At 47.2% G+C, this 18179-nt stretch overlaps 1 protein-coding gene across 2 annotated transcripts in view; it reads right to left on the bottom strand.

Annotated features, from left to right (window-relative positions):
* The window catches only part of PAMR1 (peptidase domain containing associated with muscle regeneration 1), a 54091-nt gene extending 36380 nt beyond the window's left edge, over positions 1-17711 (bottom strand). The window contains exons 1-2 of one of the 2 annotated variants that reach the window (XM_080983273.1): positions 17307-17711; positions 1314-1490 (exon numbers count right to left, since the gene is read on the bottom strand). In XM_080983273.1, coding sequence (XP_080839399.1) covers positions 1314-1490; positions 17307-17382 — 253 coding nt within the window. In that variant the 5' untranslated portion in view covers positions 17383-17711. Of the gene's footprint in view, positions 1-1313; positions 1491-17301 lie in introns of both variants that reach the window. The other variant, XM_080983274.1, reaches the window with a different exon arrangement.
* Between the last annotated feature and the right edge of the window lie 468 nt (positions 17712-18179).

Here is an 18179-nt window from a genome sequence, read left to right as displayed (position 1 = left end):
AATTTAAAACACTTAAAAAAATTAGACCTAGTATGAATTGAAACTGCTGGGCATGCACATTGGGCTACAAAGGAGCAAATGAAAGTGGATGGCAGAGATAATACACTACAGCAGACAAGCTGTCACATACTGTGTTTGCTCTGGACAGCCAGAACAAGTGATAAAAGACTGGCAGCCTGGTTAGATTGTAGCTGGAAATGTATATCTAAATCTACTTATAGTTCCTTGGCTTCAAGATAGAGGAGCCGGAGGACTTGGGCAAAGCTGTTGGCCTATATGGTACTTCCTTTACTAAACACTATCTAGGGAATTTGACTATTTCCTTGGGATAATATCAAGTAGCAGGATCAGACTTTGGTTATATGGTGCTCTAAGCAAAGACAAAATTTGCCCTCCTCCAAATATTTCTTATTTTCACAATAATTTCTTTTGGTACAGTTGCTTTTTAATGGATCTTCTCAGTAGGTACCCATATAGACAGTGCTTTAAAAAAAAATATGTTTAGGGGTATTCTCATTTTCCTACTCATATTGAAATACTGCCACTCAAAGAGGCCAAACTCAGATTCACAAAATGTTTAGGGGTATGCGTACCCCCTGAAAAAAGCACTGCATATAAATATAGGTTTTATTATTGGTACTGTAGTATTAGTAATGGTGTTATTTTGTGCCCCCTCAGCTCAGCACCCTGTGCGAGGGAACCGCCCACACTGCCCTAAATCTGGCGTTGCAAGTAGACTAATGACCCAGGGTAAACAATTTGGATCAATTCCTAATAGAACTATTATCCTCTTGTTTCTACTGGCTGTTGCTTCCTTATCCCTTTGTCTCTATTGTTTTCTTATTCCTTTTGCGGAGTCTGAGCTCAGCAACTTTGTTCCTATCTTTTTAAGTAAGGCAATGTGCAAGCCAGGCCTGGGAGACTCAGGAATGAAAAATCTTCATCTGGTGCTGAAGCCAACAATGACTTTACTCTCTGGAGGGCTTCCAGGCATACACGGTGAAATCCTGGAAACTTTCGACTCTGAGCGTGAGTTTAAATTATTAGAAAAGGGGACGTACTAACGGCAATATGCTAAATGCATTAACTTTCATCAACAACTCAGTAAACCATTTGTATTGGCACCCATCCATCTCTGAAGAGAGAGAGAGAGAGAGAGAGAGAGAGAAAACCTATTCATTATCAATGTCTGGCAGACCAAACAGGCTGCACGCTCCACCTAGCTACAAACAGGGTCATTGAATAAAGATTTATGTCTGGTGAGAACACCCAAAAGGTGAGGGGGTTCAGATAAGGGCAATAAATCAACATACCTGGGTGGATTAGACAGGAGTCACACTCGTTGTCCTCATTCCTGCAGCACGGAATAGTGTAACCTACCACTTCTTTTCGCCCGGGGCACACACACTTTATCTGATCGTACTCACAACACTCCCGACACATGATATTCCATTCGGCTCCCGGACAATTTTCATTGATCACCGTATACCCTGCAGAAAAGCAAAGGGAAGGGGTGTGTGGGAGGGAATAATTCATTATTGGAAGAATGTCATCCATTCCATTACAGCCAAACAACATGTCAGGCAGGAGATCTGTGGTTTGATGTCCTGACTCGAAGGACTGTCATTTGGCCGCTGTTCCTTGTTGCAGGAGACTCAGCAAAATGTATCTTGACTATCACAGAATCCAGGGATGAAAACAGAGCACCTCAACCCCATTTCTGCACAATGCCATCAACAGGATCCTAGAGATATTAAGAGGCAAACCATAGGCTTGACCTGACTTCTGCTTTATTTAAAATTGTTCACTCAGCTTGAAGTATCTAAGAAGAGGGATCTGGTTCACATTTCCTTCCAGCTTATGGTGTTTTCTGGAGAAAATAGCTGATGCGATGCATTTGTTTCATATGTGTCAGGGAACTGCCATCGGAAGGAAGGGAAGTGAAAGGGCTCACACAGGTTGGGAGAGACTCAGCAGCTGAAGAGGGAACCAGTAGGGGGAGAGGAGCTGAGCTGAGGGAAAGTGAGCTGGAGGGATGGCTCAGAGACACTTCCAGCGAAAACAGTGGGGAGGTTTCAGGACCTCCTGTAGGGACACCCACTCCTCGCCGGAAACTGTCACGCAGAGAGTCCAGAAGACGTGTTTCCGTTAAGGAGCTTTTATGTTGGAAGCGATTCCGAAAGCAACCACTGTCGGAATCTGCCAGCGACTGACGGAGCCATGTTTAAGGGGCTCCGTTACAGACAGAGGTTTGCAAACTTGACCAAACTCTGAGGGACTAGGATTTTACACACAAGCAGCTCATCGTCCCATCACAGCATTCCGACAGTCTCCGTGAGCAGCTTGTGCAGGAGAAGGCATCATGAGCAACCCAGCCGGAACCGGAGAAGCAGGAGCTGGAGCGGGTCCAAGCCTGGAAGAAAGGTACCGGGTGTTGGAGGTCCAGCTAGCGCTGCAGACGGCGAGGCTTGAGGAGAGGAGGGCTCAGGATGCAGACAAAAAGGGGAAAGACACCCAGCTCGTCAGAAAGGTACCAGGATTGGTGCAGAAGTTTGGGGGGGAGCCCAAAGACTATCATGGCTTTCGGACAGAGATGCAATATGCCCTCAATCTGCAGTTTGATGAATTCCCTGACGAGGAATCACGAGTGGCTTTCGTGATTGGGCATCTTGAAAAGGGGGCGAGAGACTGGGTTAGACCCCTGATGGCAGCGAATAGTGACGTCCTAAAGGACACGATGAAGTTCTTTCGCGCCATGGATCTGATGTTTTCCAGCGATATTGAACAGGGAGTGGTGCGCAGACAGTTAATGGCTTGCAAACAGGGGAGCCGATCTGTCCGTGAGTACTGGACTGAGTTCACCATGTTGATCCATAAATTGGGGTGGGATCTATCGGCGGAACCCATTCAAATGCTCTTTGAAGAAGGGCTTTCTTCGGCTGTGAAAGACGAACTTTCCCGGGCGCCCAGGGCGGAGTCTATGGACCAGCTGACCAAATCAGCGCTGACCATAGGAGCGCGCCAGGAGGCGAGAGCATTGGAGAGGCGGGAAGGGAAGGGGGAACGTTGGAAGGAGTTCCGCATTCCAGACATTCCAGAGCCAACTTTCCCGCCGGCAGAGCCGATGGAAATCGGAACAGCGCGCGCGCGCGCAGTTTCAAAGCCCAGTGAGGGGGGAAAGAAGGAGGGAAAAGGCGCCCGGAAATGCTATCTCTGCCAACAGCCAGGTCACTTTGCCAGAGTCTGCCCCCAGAGGAAGGAATGGCAAGGGATGGTAGGAGCTGTGGAGGGAAGAGAGGAAGAAATACCGAAGCAAGTAAAAGCCAACGCCTGGCTGCCACCGTCGGGGCACAGCAGCCAGGCCAAAGAGCAGTGAAAGTGCCCACGCCAGAACCTCCTAAACCCGCCCTAGTGATAGAAGTGGCGCTAGAGCTGCCAAACGGACACCCTCTAAAGATAAAGGCGCTGTTGGACTCAGGCAGCTCCTGCAATTTCATGAGCAAAGAGTTTGCAGCTGAACACCAGATACAGACGATCCCTTTAAGCAACCCCCTGCAGGTGACCACGATCGATGGCAGGGAGCTGTTGGGAGGAGAAGTCAGCTTGCAGACCGTCCCAATGATAATGAAGGTGGCAAGGCACACCGAACTGATAGCGTTTAATGTGGCCACCTTGGGAGGAGCTCCCATTATATTGGGGATGAGCTGGCTAGCGTTACATGATCCGCTGGTGGGCTGGCATCAGAGAGTGGTTTCTTTTGGTTCAGCACATTGCTTAGAACACTGCAAAGAGGGAAAGGGTTTGGCAGGGGCCCAAGCCACCCTAGCAGGGACTGAAGTAACGGAGAACGTGAAGGTACCACGACAATACGCAGATCTCCGCGACGTCTTCAGCGAAAGGGAAGCTGACCAACTACCCCCGCATAGACCCTTTGACTGTCAAATCAATTTACTCCCTGGGGCACAGCTCCCTGTAGGCAAGCTGTACGCCATGTCAGACAGAGAGATGCAGGAGCTAAGAGAGTTCATTGACAAGAACCTGAAGAGAGGGTTCATCAGAGAGTCCAGGGCGGTGGGGGGCAGCCCAGTGTTTTTTGTGGATAAAAAAACCACGAACAAGCCGAGGCTTGTGTGTGACTTCAGGGCCTTAAATGCAGTGTCAGAACCAGTGGCTTTCCCTATGCCCAGGATTGACGACATTTTGACAAGGGTCAGGAAGGGAAAGATTTTTACTAAACTGGACCTAAGGGGGGCGTACAACCTGATACGAATAAGGAAGGGGGATGAATGGAAAACCACCATGTTCACCCCTTTGGGGGCATTTGAATATTTAGTTATGCCCTTCGGCCTACAAGGAGGCTCCGCGTGCTTTCAATCGTTTATGAACCACGTCCTGGGGCCTTTGCTTTACAAGAATTGTGTGGCCTTCTTAGACGACGTGTTGGTGTATTCTGAGAATGAGGAGCAGCATGTGAGAGACGTCAGAGAAGTGTTGAGCAGGCTGCAAGCCAACCAGCTGTGGGTGAAACTGGAGAAGTGTCAGTTTCATACCAAGGAGGTGGAATTCCTGGGGTATCGCCTGTCAGACAAGGGATTGGCCATGGATCCCGGCAAGGTCCAGGCGGTGCTGGAATGGAAAACACCCAAAACAAGGAAGGATGTGCAGAGGTTCCTAGGATTTGGGAACTTCTATCGTAAGTTCATCCGAAACTTTGCCCACCTGACGGCGCCCAATACGGACTGTCTCAGCAGTAAGAAGAAGTTCGTTTGGACTGAGGAGGCGGAGCGAGCATTTGAGGAACTAAAAAGGGCCTTCGCCTCGGAACAACAACTCCTGCATGTGGATTTACAAAAACCGATGAGAGTGGAAACTGACGCATCAGACAGAGCGATTGGGGCGGTGCTTCTGCAGCCAGGGAAGGAGGAGTCAGAGTGGAGACCGTGTGCCTTTTTTTCGCGAAAGCTGAACAAATCCGAGAGGAACTACACGGTGTATGACCGAGAACTACTAGCCATTCATGAGGCGTTCCGGAGATGGAGGCACCTGCTAATTGGCGCACAACATAAGGTGCAAGTGTGCACTGACCACAAGAACCTAGAGTATTGGAGGACGGCACGAGTGCTCAACCAACGGCAAGTGAGATGGGCCCAGGAGTTCTCCAAATTTAACTTTGAGATTTGTTACGTGCCAGGCCCAGAGAACATTAGGGCGGACGCTCTCTCACGCAAACCTGAATATTTGGAGGGGGAGGGAGCACCCGAAGAGAGACATGTCATTCCAGAGGACCGCTGGGTGTGTGGGGCGGCATTGGTGGGACAAAGAGAACTGGTAGAGGAAACAGAGAATGATGAATACGCCCAGAATAAGCTCAGAGGTCTTAGGGGTGAGGGAGAGGAACCAGGGGGTTTCGAGGAAAGAAATGGAGCTTTGTATTACAAAGGGGCACTGTATATCCCTGAAGGAGACTTAAGGGGGAGGGTACTCAAGCAGTTGCACGACAGCCCCACGGCGGGGCATTTTGGACAACACAAAACCATGTGGTTGGTCACCAGGGAATTTTGGTGGCCTAAGGTGAGGGAAGATGTACGGGGAGTATGTAAGAGGGTGTGAGCAATGCCAGCGAGCCAAAGGGGAGAGGCGGGCACCGGCGGGGCTATTAGAACCCTTACCAACCCCAGAACGACCTTGGGAGGCAGTGTCGATAGATTTTATGACTGATCTGCCGAAGTCCAAGGGGAAAACAGCCATCATGGTGGTGGTAGACCTACTAACAAAGATGTGCCACTTTGTAGCCTGCTCGCATGCAGTCACGGCGGAAGAGACAGCGAAGTTATTTGTAGAACACATTTTTAGGTTGCACGGAGTGCCATTGAGGGTGGTCTCAGACCGAGGAAAACAATTTACTTCCAGGTTCTGGAGGAAGCTCATGAGCTTACTGCAGGTGGAGGTCAACTTTTCGACTGCCCGGCACCCTGAAACCAACGGGCAGGCGGAAAGAGCAAACGGTGTCCTCCAGCAATACCTGAGGTGTTATGTCAATGACAGAGAGAATGACTGGGTAGAAAAGTTGGCGCTGGCGGAATTTGCCTACAACAATGCCGAGAATGTGTCCACAGGGATGAGCCCCTTCTTGGCTAATTATGGGTGTCATCCCAGGGGTTTCCCAGGGGGAGAAGGGGAGAGATGGAGCGTCCCGGCAGCCGAGCATTTTGTAGAAGAAATGGAAGCAATCCATCGTCAGCTCCAACTCAACTTAGAAAGGGCGAAGGAAGAATACAAGAGGCAGGCAGACAAGAACCGAAGGGAAGGTGAAACCATAAGGGTGGGAGATAGGGTGTGGCTGTCAACCCAAGGGTTGCCGTTCAAAGGAGGTTGTAAGAAATTAAGACCCAGGAGATTGGGTCCCTTTGAGGTCATTCAACAGGTCAACCCAGTGGCTTTCAGGCTCCGGTTACCCAACCACATGAAACTGCACCCAGTATTTCACAGGTCGTTACTGTCACCGTATGAGGGGGGACGAGAAGGGATGGCCACTCGGGGACCGGTCATAGAAGAAAGGGAATGCAGCAGCCATGTGGCAGAAATCCTCGACGCCAGGTGGAAGGGGGATCAGGTGGAGTATTTGGTAGCGTGGGAAGGAGAACCGGAGTCAGAAAACACTTGGGTAATGGCAGAAGATATCAATGACGAGGTATTGATAGAAACGTTCCATCAAAGGTTCCCAAGGAAACCTCAGCCTGTGGAGAGGTTCCGGAGGGAATACTTTGGGACCACCGATGAGGAGGAGGAGTTGGAAGGATTCTCGGACTCGGAAGGGGAAGGGGGATGGACTCTGAGGAGGAGGAGTACTTCGAGACCAGGAACCGCAACAGGTGGAGAGAAGTGTTCGGGACATCGGAAGATGAAGGAAGTTCATTCCGGGGTTTTGCCTCCTCACCGCCCGTAGAGGAGGGGGCGAGAGGGGATGAAGGGGGCCCTGGAGGGGAGGTGGATGTCAGGGAACTGCCATCGGAAGGAAGGGAGGTGAAAGGGCTCACACAGGTTGGGAGAGACTCAGCAGCTGAAGAGGGAACCAGTAGGGGGAGAGGAGCTGAGCTGAGGGAAAGTGAGCTGGAGGGATGGCTCAGAGACACTTCCAGCGAAAACAGTGGGGAGGTTTCAGGACCTCCTGTAGGGACACCCACTCCTCGCCGGAAACTGTCACGCAGAGAGTCCAGAAGACGTGTTTCCGTTAAGGAGCTTTTATGTTGGAAGCGATTCCGAAAGCAACCACTGTCGGAATCTGCCAGCGACTGACGGAGCCATGTTTAAGGGGCTCCGTTACAGACAGAGGTTTGCAAACTTGACCAAACTCTGAGGGACTAGGATTTTACACACAAGCAGCTCATCGTCCCATCACAATATGACATACATTATTGTTGTCAGATGACAGACTGGGAAATTGTATAAACACTGAATTATATTTTTGCTGTTGCATCCTTATCATCTTTTTAATGGTTTACCTGTTTAGCACTGTAGCTGAAATAGAATTGCTATTACTGTTGCTACTACCTATCTGAGCACTGCAGAATATTTGTATAACCGTTATTTTTTAAACAGTACCTAAGGTTTTCATCTTGGCAGACGCTGCCAACTCCTCTTTAAGAAACGCCAGACTGAAGCTGCAAAAATTGTGACTGTTGGCTAAGAAAGTAATTCTGCAGATTCCATCTTCCTTCCATTGGCATGCTGTCTGCATCCAGCAAATTGAAATTTAATGAGCTGACAATTCTATCAGGGTGTCCCTCAACCAAAAGACAGACCTGAGGGCTGTTACTGTGGAGCCTGGAGATAAGAGGAGGTTGCAGAGATGAATAGAGGAAGGAATGTAACAAGACCGTCCTTCATTTTTGTCAGCAGCAGGGCCTTAAATTTCCTGTTTTATGTTCATTGCAACAAAACTGCTTCAATCTGGATTACTTCTTCCACACACAAAGTGACTTAGAAAAAAATTACAAGTTTCTGGCAAAATTAGGCACACTGAAGTCACTATGAATAGAAACATAGGAAGCTGCTATATACTGAATGGACCATTGGTCCATCTAGGCCAGTATCATCTACACTGACTGGCAGCAGCTCTCCATAGTTTCAGACAAGGAATCTTAACTCGAAATGCTGAGGGTTGAATCTGGGACCTTCCCCATGCAAAACAGATGCTCTACCACTGAGCACTATTTCTCTAGAAAAAGAGGTGTCAGAGCTTACCATGAATTTCTCCCTTGTTCTCTTAAAATGGCAATGGTGCCCATCTGAGAGGTGCTGGAGCTAAGCTCCTGCATCTGAATAAAGGCCTTGGTAGGGCTCTTCCCTAAATACAATCAGATACCTGTCTAATTAGAAGTAAACCCCACTGAGTTCAGTGGGACTTACTTCCAAGCAAATGTTCATTGTGCTTTTATGAGCTAACTAATTCCAATGGAATCTTCATACATTATTATTATTATTAGTAGTAGTAGTAGTAGTAGTTGTAGTAGCAGTAGAATTTACCAGTCCTAAGGCATACCCTCCAAGTGTACCTATTCTCCAGGGACAGTCCTGGAATTACAAAAGCCATTCTACCTTCTGATTTGATCCCAGAATGTCTCCATTTCCCCCACCAGGGCCACCACTGAGCTCAGGGAAGGGGATGAGCCAGCATTATGCAGCTGTTCCATAATCCTGTTTAATAAACTCTACACAAAGGATATGTTGGTATTCATGGAGACAGATAGTCAGAATGTATGGGCTGTTTATTACACCAATGGCTATTAAAAGTTAGATTGGAATTTTAGACCCATCCTGGTTTATAAGTCAGATGGGTCCATTTTTATTAACAACGGCTATAAAATCTGGGTGACAGGCTGAGCCCTGTGATGTGGCTTGCAACAACTAATTGGAGGGTTTATTCATAGTTTGGATCACAAATATGAGCCAGGTGAGGCTTTGCGACACAGAATCGGTTTGGATGCAGTCTTCCAATTATGAATGAACACTAGAGGGCTACTAAAGCAGAGCCTCTTTAAACAAAGCAAAGAAATAATGCAGAGCTTGTTTTTTGCACTGGATGTTTTGGCCTCAGAATTCTATTGAGGAAAAATCCCATGGCAGCTTGAACTCTGATGAAAGTACAGAGGGGGAAAAACATACCACAAAGGGTTTTAGAACGTCATCAAGTACACAACTGACTTCAAGCTATAATGCTTCCTTTCTTCATTGGAAATTGTTTCATTTTATCTGAACACACAAGTTTCACATTCATTCCCAGAAATCTTTTTATTTGCAGCAAACAGCACTTTCGGAGGGAAATAGACACTCTGGAGGGCAGTATTTGGCCAGAAAACAAGACAAAGAGGGAAAATAACCCCTTCCCAGACTGCAATCCCAATTGGTATCGGAGGCCCCAGGCCTGTTCCCCTCTATTCCAAAGAAAAAGCCATGGCCAGTTCTAAGCACAATAGCAAAAAACACCTCAGTGAAACATGGAACATTTAGTGCTATTAAGAATAACCCTATTGGATAATGCCAAAGGCCCATCTAGTCCAGCATTCTATTCTAACTCTGGTGGACCACATGCTTTAGGGAAGCCTGTAAGCAGGACCTGGACACAATAGCCCTCTGCCCTCACTTGTGATTCCAGGCAACTGCCACCCTGAGGGATCCTGCCTTCAACAGTCGAGGTAGAAGCTAGCCGTCATGAAGTACACATTTGTTGGAAGAGAAGAACAACCGAAATGACTCCCTGACAGATTTATTGTGTTTATACTCAGCATAATTCTCTCAGCTACATGGAAAGGTATTTGCTGAGGGGAGGTGGGGAGGAATGCATGTTTTCTTCCGGCTCCATGGTTTAATTATCCTAAAAAATGATTAAAAGTCTAGATGAAGTGCCAGCTTCCTTAATATTAATCTCAATCTTATTACACCAGTAAGGTAAGAAGGAGCGACTGGCTAATTTATTGGGATGGAACAAAGGGAGAAATGTCATTAAGCGCTGACATAAACATTTGCAAATTCAGTGAGCCAGGAAATAGCCATGTCCTTAATATGTGTGTGAGAGAAGCGATTCGATTTCCCATTGCTAGGCTCAGGCATTCTTAAACAGATAGGCACCCTTGTCTGCATATCACTGGCTTGAATGAGACTCAGCTGTGATTTTTTCGTTGAGAGAGACGGAGAAAGAGAGAGATGACTTGAGGAGAGGATAGAGGTTTGTAACATTATTCATAGAATGGAGAAAGTGGATAGGAAGACACACATCTTTTCTCTTAACACTACAGCCACTCAGTGAAGTTTATGGGCAGTAGATTCAGCACCAGCAAGAGGAACCTTTTCACACAGTGGATAAACAACTTATGGGATTCACCAGCAAAAGATGTGGTGATGGTCACTATCTTAGATGGTTTTAAAGAAGGGCCTAAACAAATCTACCAAGTTGCTGGAAACCACAGCAGGGGAGCGGGCTTTTGTGCTCATGTCTTGCTTGTGGGTTTCCCACAGGCATCTGGTTGATCATTGTGAGGACAAGATGCAGGATTAGACTGGCCCGTGGCCTGATCTAGCAGGCTCTTCTTATGTTCCTAAGACCTGTGTGATGTGAATTCCTGTTACATATGAACTGGTTTTATGCCTCTGAATATCAGAGACCTTCCAGAAGCTCCCTCTTTTTTATTGAGCATTCATCATGATTTAACCTCATGATGTCACCAGGATGGTCACACATGATCATGCTTTCAATAACATTTCCACCTGCAAATGTTTTCGGGTGGTCATACGGCTTCACTGCCAGTTGGTGCATCTCCTGTAGTTTCCTACTAAAATCCTGTAACATTTCATACCACAAATATTCCGTGTGCATATCCCTCTTTTGTTGCACCATAGTATAAGAGTGCCCTCTCACGGCAATAATGTTTATAACACTAGGGAAGTATCACAGAACAACTAATAAAATGGAATGATGTGTATAAATTTACCGCTATTGTACAATTATTGCATCAATGGCATGTTGTAGAATGCACCCCCCCCCCACAAAAGACTAGTTTGGAGGGGACCATAATGTCTGGAAACCCACAGCAGATCCTTTTCACTGTGGGATCCAGTCTAGCCACTGGCTAAAAGTCTAGCCCTCCCTCTCCTCCTCTTGCACACCCTGACATCCATGCCACCCCCTCAATCTGCTCCAGGGGGTTGGGGGAAGCCCCAGAGCAGATTTTTTGATGGGGCCAACAAACTTACACAATGACTTCATTGGATACAGTTTAAAACACAGGAGAACCTCTGCCAGCCAGTAGATAATGCTGGTTTGGACGTAACACTAAACCACAGTAACTCTGGTAAGATACAAATGTGCCATGTTTTTTTGTGAAATACTTCTTCCCTGGTTCTAGTATGTTTACCACAAACCCTCATATTTCCCTTTTAGCTATGTGAGTGTTTGTTTCTTCTAATGGAGCAAAGCATTTAGGTTAGTGAATGTAGTATGTCATAAATGAACTGGAACCATTGGTAATGTTTCCATCAGTCTTATTTGACAGAAAAGTGTCTGTTTTTCTCATCATGGTCTGGGCACATGTAATGACTTCACCCACTGTTCCCTGTGCCAAACCACCAATGCAACTCTATCCCAAACTGCAAGCTCATGGAGCATGTGGCCATAGAATAGGCCCTCACAAAATGCTTTTTACAGCAATTTAAAGAAGTTAGGAACAGTGGCTTTGAACAAACACTGTATCTCACAGCCATAGCTGTCAACTTTTCCCTTTTATTGCGAGGAATCCTATTTGGAATAAGGGAATTTCCCTTTAAAAAGGGGAAACGTTGACAGCTATGCTCACAGCTCTGACAATGCAAGTGTTCCAGTGTCTAGATATGCATCTCAGTGCTTTTCAGCTGCTGTGCTAGAAGGATTGTTGGAGCCCTCTGCTGTATATGTTCTTATAAGGACCAAACTAGTTGTGCAAATATGATTACTGTAATGTGAACAAGCTTTGTTATGTAAACAGCACCACAGGGAAGCCTGGCACCTATGGAAATTTCCCTTGAAATGCAAAAAGCAGCTTTGGAGAGGCAGTTTTTGCTGGGACTGTGGCAGGGAGAAAAAGAGTTAATGACACAGCTTTCCAGTCCTGAGGTTGCTCAGGCTTCTCTGTGCCTGGTAATTATACACAAACACACACACACACACACACACACAAACCCCCCCCCCCCAAGTCTTATGGTGCTTTCTGGTTAAGTAAGAGCAGTTGGAGTCTTCAAAAGACACAAATATTCTCATCACTATGCTCCCTCCTATGACTTCAATAAAAACATAGGAGGTTTTTTTTAATTATGGCCATATAGGGAACATGAAGGTTTTTCTTGGCAGATAGAAGATGTGACATAAACTGTTACAGGGTTTTGTGTTTTGCTTTTTTTTTACACATGACACAGCTTTTTGACCTCTGAGCAAATCAGTTTGCAAGAGATTTTTCATGAGTTTGGTGGGTGGCCAATGTGTGGAATGTGATCCCTTAATCGTCGGTGCATTATTTTTCTACCTGATATATTTTTATATATACATACATACATACATACATATATCACTGATTTTTGACCCCTCCCCCCAAATTCAGGCCCTTATGAAGAATTTATGTAATACATTTCCTGCATTGGAAAACCTGACCGTTGTGTTCTGCTTTGTGAGTGTGACTCATTTTCAGGGGATGGGGGGGATGGACAGGATTGGCAGGAATATTGCACATACACAGATAATGCTTGACCCCATGGTACAAAACTATTTGTTTGGAATGCATCCTGGTGAATCATCTTTCCAAACCTCCCAAGAATCCCCAAGCAAGCTGAGCACATAAGGGTGTGATCAACATGCAGAGAATTTGTTTACTTCTGATGGAACTTTCCTTATATTAAATAGTCTGCACGCTCATGGAAGACAAGGGTAGCAAAGGCTGCTAACTACAATAGCTATGTTTCACCTCCACTGTTAGAGGTGTTGCACTTCTGAATACCAGTTGCAGGTGGGCAGAGTGTGACTGCACTCATGTCCAGTTTGTAGGCTTCACAGGGGCATCTGATTGGCCACTGTGAGAACAGCATGCTGAACTAGGTGGGCCATTGGCCTGATCTAGCAGGCTCATCTTATGTCCTTATGTTGCATGCATGCAGACATGCTATTGAGACTGCATCTGCTTCTAAAAAGTGAACCTGTACTGCCTTCAGTGCTGTTAACTAGTTGTCACCATACCCAGGCAAGGCTCTCTCTCACCCTGCCATGTAGCATCACATACATTCCAAAGGGAACCTTGCCTTTTGGGAGGCTATATATACGGGTAAAATAATAGCATAGAACAGAAATGAGGAGCTTGTGGCTTTCCATGTCTTAGAATCATAGAATTGTAGTGCTGGAAGAGACCACGAGGGTGATCTAATCCAAACCCCTGCAATGCAGGAATCACTTTGCTTCATGTGGGCTCGAACCCACGATCCTGAGATTAAGAGTCTTGTGCTCTACCAACTGAGCTATCCCTCCCATCATCCCTGAGCATCGGCCATGCTTGCTGGGGCTTATAGGAGTCTGGAGGGCCATGACTTCACCATCCCTGGCACAGAAGGTGTCAACCCTATATCACTGAAAGGCAAAGTATCATGTTTTGAAGAAGGAAGATGAAGGAATCTTGTCGCCCACAGTGCTCCCTGCCCCTGCTGTTCTGCAGCGGCCCTTTTCAGACATTTTATCTAAGGTGATGCAGGCCAGCGGCACAGCCTGCAGCTGTGATCCTATCCCCACTCCACCCCCCCCCCCCCATTCTACATAGATCGAATTTTTTAAATCTCCCTGGGTCAGAAAAGCATCAGTCACTCTCTTCAGAAGTGCCGCTTGCTTACATCATGTTTGCCTCAAACTCCCTTTGATGCCTTTGATTCGATCAAAGAATTCTGCTGCACCTGCCAATCTTCTCTCTCCTGGCTCTAGGGAGATAAAATGGGACTGCCTCTGTGTTTTTTGCCGTCTCCCTGCCACCCACTCTGCCTCAAGTAAGTCAAAGGTGTCCCATGTATTCTCATAAGTAAGTGTGGGATGGATGTCTCAGGGGTCTCCACACCTTTTTTCTCCAGGATAAACTGGCTCTGGGACGCGGGTGGTGCTGTGGGTTAAACCACAGAGCCTAGGACTTGCTGATCAGAAGGTCGGCGGTTCGAATCCCTGTGACGGGGTGAGCTCCTGTTGCTTGGGCCCAGCTCCTGCCAACCTAGCAGTTCAAAAGCACATCAAAGTGCAAGTAGATAAATAGGTACCGCTCCGGTGGGAAGGTAAATGGCGTTTCCATGCACTGCTCTGGTCTGCCAGAAGTGGCTTAGTCCTGCTGGCCTCATAACCTGGAAGCTGTATGCCGGCTCCCTTGGCCAATAAAGCAAGATGAGCGCCGCAACCCCAGAGTCAGTCACGACTGGACCTAATGGTCAGGGGTCCCTTTACCTTTAAACTGGCCCTGCTTTGCATCCTTTGTAGTGTTTTTGCCTGGGTGAAATGCCATTGATCTGCGGTAATGGCTCTTGTTTGTCTGGATGGGGAACGGAATGTGTAGCCTATGGTGCAAAGGTAAAACTCACAGCTGTTGCTCTGCTCGCTTTTGCCTCTGGCCCCGCCCACCACTGTGTGGCCCCCCAGAAGAGAATGAGGCCCCTGGGCTGAGAATCATTCTTCAGTGGTGACAGGTGTGGCCTAGAGAGAGGGTGTGGTGGGGGGAGAGTCACTAGGGCCAGATGTGGAAGCTTGGAGGGCCACATTTGGTCCCTGGCCCCGAGATTCTTCACTCCTGTCCTAAAGAATTCTGAGAATTATAGATTGGTGAGAGCAAGTGTGCTGGAATAGATTCCTCCCCATTCCTTACAAAACTATGGGGTCCAGGTGAGAAGGAATGACTGTTACATAGTTTGTGACAAAGATGGAGACAAAGACCAGCATTGCAGCATTCTCCTGCCCCTGGCCCATCCCTCAACAGGGCTGAAACTGGACTTTATTTCACCTGGGTCAGGCTCAGTTTGGCACACACACCCATGCACATTTGCATACACACACACATACAGACTGGGAACCTCAATGGCGCCCCTCTGGAGGTTTCACCTGGAGCAAAAAACCTGGCTAGCCCCCTGCCCCCGCCCCCTGTAGCTACAGCTCTGCCCTCAGACATACACATGTAGAGGGGAGAGAAATGAAAACAGGAATACCCTTACAGATTGAGGCCCTTTTTCTGTTTCTCCACACCTATCCATCACTATCCTGCAGTGTTTACTGTACAGCAATTAGGTAGAATTGGGGAGCAAAAAAATTAAAAGAGGGTAAAGGCAAGGAAGCCACAGCTGAATATCAGAGGAAACATTGACTACCATGCATTATAAAGTGACTCAGCAGGTAAAACTAATTGCTGACTCTGCTAGAGAGTCTGTCACTGTTAGGCTGCAGGGCAGCTTTGGCAATAGGAAATTAACCCAACAGACGAAGCTTATCCTATGGAAGGAATGCGGATTACTATCTGAGGAAATTAAATGCAGGGGTATCTCACAAGAATGTTCTTATCCAGGGATCTTTGCTTTCATCGCTGAGGTGGAAAAAGTTAGGGCTTATCTATGTTCCATGTTCACAGTGCCAGAGTGCTGTTGATGTAGCCTGAATTGCAGTATCTACATTGAAAACATCTGGGAGCTGGTATTAAATACTCCCAGAAGCTGCGTTTTTAAACTGCTTTGAGGAGGGCAAATGTCCCTGCTAAAAGAACAGTAGACCTAATAGCAGAGCAGGAAGTCCCAAGAACAGACCTGTCCTAGTAAGGTATTGGTCTATTTCTCCCTTGCCCCCCATTCCCCAGTCTCCATCATCATCGCCTTTGTCTGCACAAAAAACTCACTGTGTATTCTCACAACCTTACTTTCTTCCTGGTTCATAGCACACAGCACTGGGGAGGTGGGAGGGGAATACTTTATTGTTCCTTAAATCAACTGTGTAACCGGACAGCTACACTTGTGCTATTATTGGATTGCTTCAGCACTGAAGGCACAAGCTTGGGCAGTAATAAACTGCAGCATAACTAAGCCCTTAAGAGGGAGCTGCTCAACTACTTTCTGGAGGCAAATACAGAGACTACCTGAATTCTCTTGTATGCTTACCACAACCAGAGCTTCTAGACTTCTGAAAGGCCCCAAAGCAGAATCTGCTGGCCCTGGGGAATTGCCCAGGAAATCCATTTCATTTGACTTTAAATGCATTCAAGTGGAGCGCAAGACCTGATGCATAACTTTACATATGGAGTTATTTATACACACTATGAGCTTCGGTGTTTGGAATGCTGCAATGTTTACTTGGTACATGTGATTTTACCATCATTCTTTTCTTTAATGAGGCAGCAATCGGCAGGCTTCCTAACCCGGAGAATGGATGCTTATGTTCCTTATTTCAAAAGGCCACTGCTTACTCTAAAAGCCTAAGGGTCCCACAGAATGCCACAACGTGCCTTTTTATGTCAACATACTGTCCAAGGGACGTTGCAGATTTCCTCCTTTCAGATTCCAGAGTTTCCTGTTGCCCATTAGTTATTAAAAAGTTGATCTGGCCTTCCCACCCATTGCTCAGAAGGGTAACCTGCAAGGGACTGCAAAGGACTCTGGGAACAACAAAAGGAATGTGAGAGGTGCCTGGGCTTCCATGGCAAAACAAGGTGGCATGAAAGCAGCGCGCTTTGGAGACAGTTCCGGCAAACATATATTGAAAGAAGAACTATTTTGGCACTATACATGCCAGCTTGGCAGGCCAACAGGCGAACAACAATCATGCAATAAAATAAAATAGCCCCTTTTAACTTCCACACTATTTTCCCTTTGAAGTAAAAAAAAAAAAAAAGTTGAACAGTACTGGCAAAAGTAAAGCACAGGTCGGAACTCAAATCTGGCTTTTGTTTTGCTTGTCTTCCCCTCCTTTCTTCGGAGTCAGGCTGAAAAGGAAAATCTGCCTTTTGGCAAGCTAAACAAATTACACTTTGCTAAAAGAAAAAGGGGTGGTGTTTTTCTTTTCTACTATTTCAGGGAAACCTAGCAAGAAGTAGATTTCCAGCAGTGTGGCTCAGTCAGATCCTATTGTTTTCCTCCAAATTCCCAGGAAACTCGTCCCAGAAGGTTACAGGATTAATCCCACCACACGGTGGGAGACCAAAAATGCACCGGTCTTTCTAGAAGGGGCGGGGGCCCCGCAGAGACCCGTCCTGTTAAGCATGCCTAGAAAGCGAGTCGCCTACTTACAGTACCTCTTGGCAAGCAGGAAATGAACAGGAGCTGCAAGAGGACTGCGAGTCCCAGGTGGGTCCAGGGTGCTCTCTCCATGCTGCTCAGAGTCAGGCCGCCCAGGGCAAGCGGGTGGCTGCTGCTCAGGGAAAGGCAAGGCAAGGGAGGCAGGCAGGCGAGCAGCTTTTGCTGGGACCTCTGCAAGTGGTGCTTCTGTGAAGGCTCTCAGATTTCAGACCTCGGCTCGGCTCCCCTCATCATCAGAAGGGGGAACTACCTTCAAGAGACTCCTCAGACGGCCAGAAGCAAGACGACGTCACCCCCCAAAAAACCTCTCAGCTGCTCCTTTTAACTCTTTCTGCGCGGGAGGGGAGCGAGAGGGAGGGACCCGTTGGACGCCCAGCAACACACGCGTAGCGCTTCTCGAGTGCAAGGGACACGAGGTCATCGCGGAGGGGCGGGGAAACGGGCGGACAATGTGCTTGGGGCAGCTCCTTGCGTATCTTGTGAAAGATACCTGGAGCAGGGCTGCATCAGAGCCAGCAGGGATCCCTCGAACCTCTTTTCTGTGCCGAGGTTTAACTCTTGACATATGTGGGCTGTTTTGCATCTGAACATGTGCAGAATTCTAGAGAGACACAGCAGTCAGGAACTTTACTGGGTGCTTCCAGGCTGCTGTTTGATTGAGGTGTGATTCAATCACATAGCGGCAAATTTAAGTTGGAAGCTGAAGCTGATTTGGCGCTTTTGTGCAACAAACTCATCTCCCTCAATCGCTATAAGAAAACTGACCTGAAAGAGAGGGATGAGCTTTGCATGATGCACCCGGGTATAACAGTAAGCAAATCAGAATGAATGCTCAATAAATGCCCAATGTCATTTAACTTCCCCACAAA

This window comes from Podarcis pityusensis, assembly GCF_964106645.2.
Source record: "Podarcis pityusensis genome assembly, chromosome: 1".
Taxonomy (NCBI): Eukaryota; Metazoa; Chordata; class Lepidosauria; order Squamata; family Lacertidae; genus Podarcis; species Podarcis pityusensis.
This window is presented reverse-complemented; position numbering and strand designations above follow the sequence as displayed.